The 1,589-nt window shown below is 34.6% G+C and overlaps 1 protein-coding gene across 1 annotated transcript in view; it reads right to left on the bottom strand.

Annotated features, from left to right (window-relative positions):
- LOC107555903 (sterol 26-hydroxylase, mitochondrial-like) overlaps nucleotides 1-1,581 on the bottom strand; it is a 4,285-nt gene extending 2,704 nt beyond the window's left edge. The window contains exon 1 of the mRNA XM_016238845.1: nucleotides 1,518-1,581. Within this exon, the coding sequence (XP_016094331.1) occupies nucleotides 1,518-1,581 (64 nt within the window). The remainder of the gene's footprint in view (nucleotides 1-1,517) is intronic.
- Nucleotides 1,582-1,589: the final 8 nt, after the last annotated feature.

Here is a 1,589-nt window from a genome sequence, read left to right as displayed (position 1 = left end):
GATGGATAGTCATGATTTTAGCCATGGTAAAATCTATGATATTTGCTTTATGGCTGATTACTGCCACTTAGTGAACTTTTTCAATGAAATAACTCAATAATAATAAAACAATAATAATAACTCTTTCAATACTTTAAACTATTTTATTATGTTAAAAAACCTCCATAATATGTCCATAGTATTTTAATATGTAGGCAAATGTTTAATAAAAACAATAATCCCCACAAGGACAAGCTGTATTATGAATATTTGTGGTCAGTAAGATTTTGTTGAAACAAATCAATACTTCCATTCAGCAAGGATGCATTAAATTGATCAAAAATGACACTAAATATATTTAGGTAACACTTTAGCATAGGGATCAACTCTCACTATTAACTAGTTGCTTATTAGCATGCCTAATTATTAACATATTGGCTGTTTATTAGTACTTATATTCTGCATGACCATATTCTACATCCCTAATCCTACCCAATACCTAAATTGAACAACTACCTTTCTATTAATGAGCAGCAAATTAGGAGTTTATTGAGGCAAAAGTCATAATTAATGGTTTGTTAATAGTGAGAATTGGACCTTAAAATAAAGTGTGACCGACATTTATAATGATACAAAAGATTTGTAACATTCTATTTCAAATACACGTTGTATCTTTTTAAATGTTGATACATGTCGTTTTTTAAAGCAATTATTTCATATACACTGAACAAAATTATAAACGCAACACTTTTGTTTTTGCTCCCATTTTTCATGAGCTGAACTCAAAGATCTAAGACTTTTTCTATGTACACAAAAGGCCTATTTCTCTCAAATATTGTTCACAAATCTGTCTAAATCTGTGTTAGTGAGCACTTCTCCTTTGCCGAGATAATCCATCCACCTCACAGGTGTGGCATATCAAGATGCTGATTAGACAGCATGATTATTTCACAGGTGTGCCTTAGGTAGGCCACAATAAAAGGCCACTCTAAAATGTACAGTTTTATCACATTTTCTTTGCTGTAAACAACACTTGTTTCTCGCGAGACTTATGCTACGCCTACATCCTACGTCATCGGCTGGACGCCACTCTCGTGAATGCATGGACGACAGTTAGCAGAAACTAGAGGTTAAGGTTTATAAAGTTGTAAATATGGTTATTTTTCTTACACAAATGCTTCGTTTCGCTTCAGAAGGCCTGTATTATCCCCCCGGAGCCGCGTGGACTTCTTTTATAATGGATGGGTGCAATTTTTTGGACTTCAAATTTTGGGCTACCATCCACTCCCATTATAAAGCATGGATTAGCCTGGACATTATTTAATATAACTTCGATTGTATTCGTCTGAAAGAAGAATGTCATATACACCTAGGATGGCTTGAGGGTGAGTAAATCATGGGGTAATTTTCATTTTTGGGTGAACTATCCCTTTAAGGGCATTGTGACAAGTCAGTTACTCCCTTGGGAATCTGTAAGAAAGTTGTATCTTCTGTTGTCTGATTTTATCTAATTTTAAGTGCTTATGGAAAGGAAATACCTTCAAGGGAGAAGCGATAAAGCTCATTGGTCAAGTTAGAAACCAGATCACCGGTGGGGCTCATCTCCCGCA

This window comes from Sinocyclocheilus grahami, unplaced genomic scaffold (genome assembly GCF_001515645.1).
Source record: "Sinocyclocheilus grahami isolate Dianchi unplaced genomic scaffold, SAMN03320097.WGS_v1.1 scaffold549.1, whole genome shotgun sequence".
NCBI lineage: Eukaryota > Metazoa > Chordata > Actinopteri > Cypriniformes > Cyprinidae > Sinocyclocheilus > Sinocyclocheilus grahami.
Note: the sequence above shows the minus strand (reverse complement) of the source record. Positions and strands in the feature narration are given on the sequence as shown.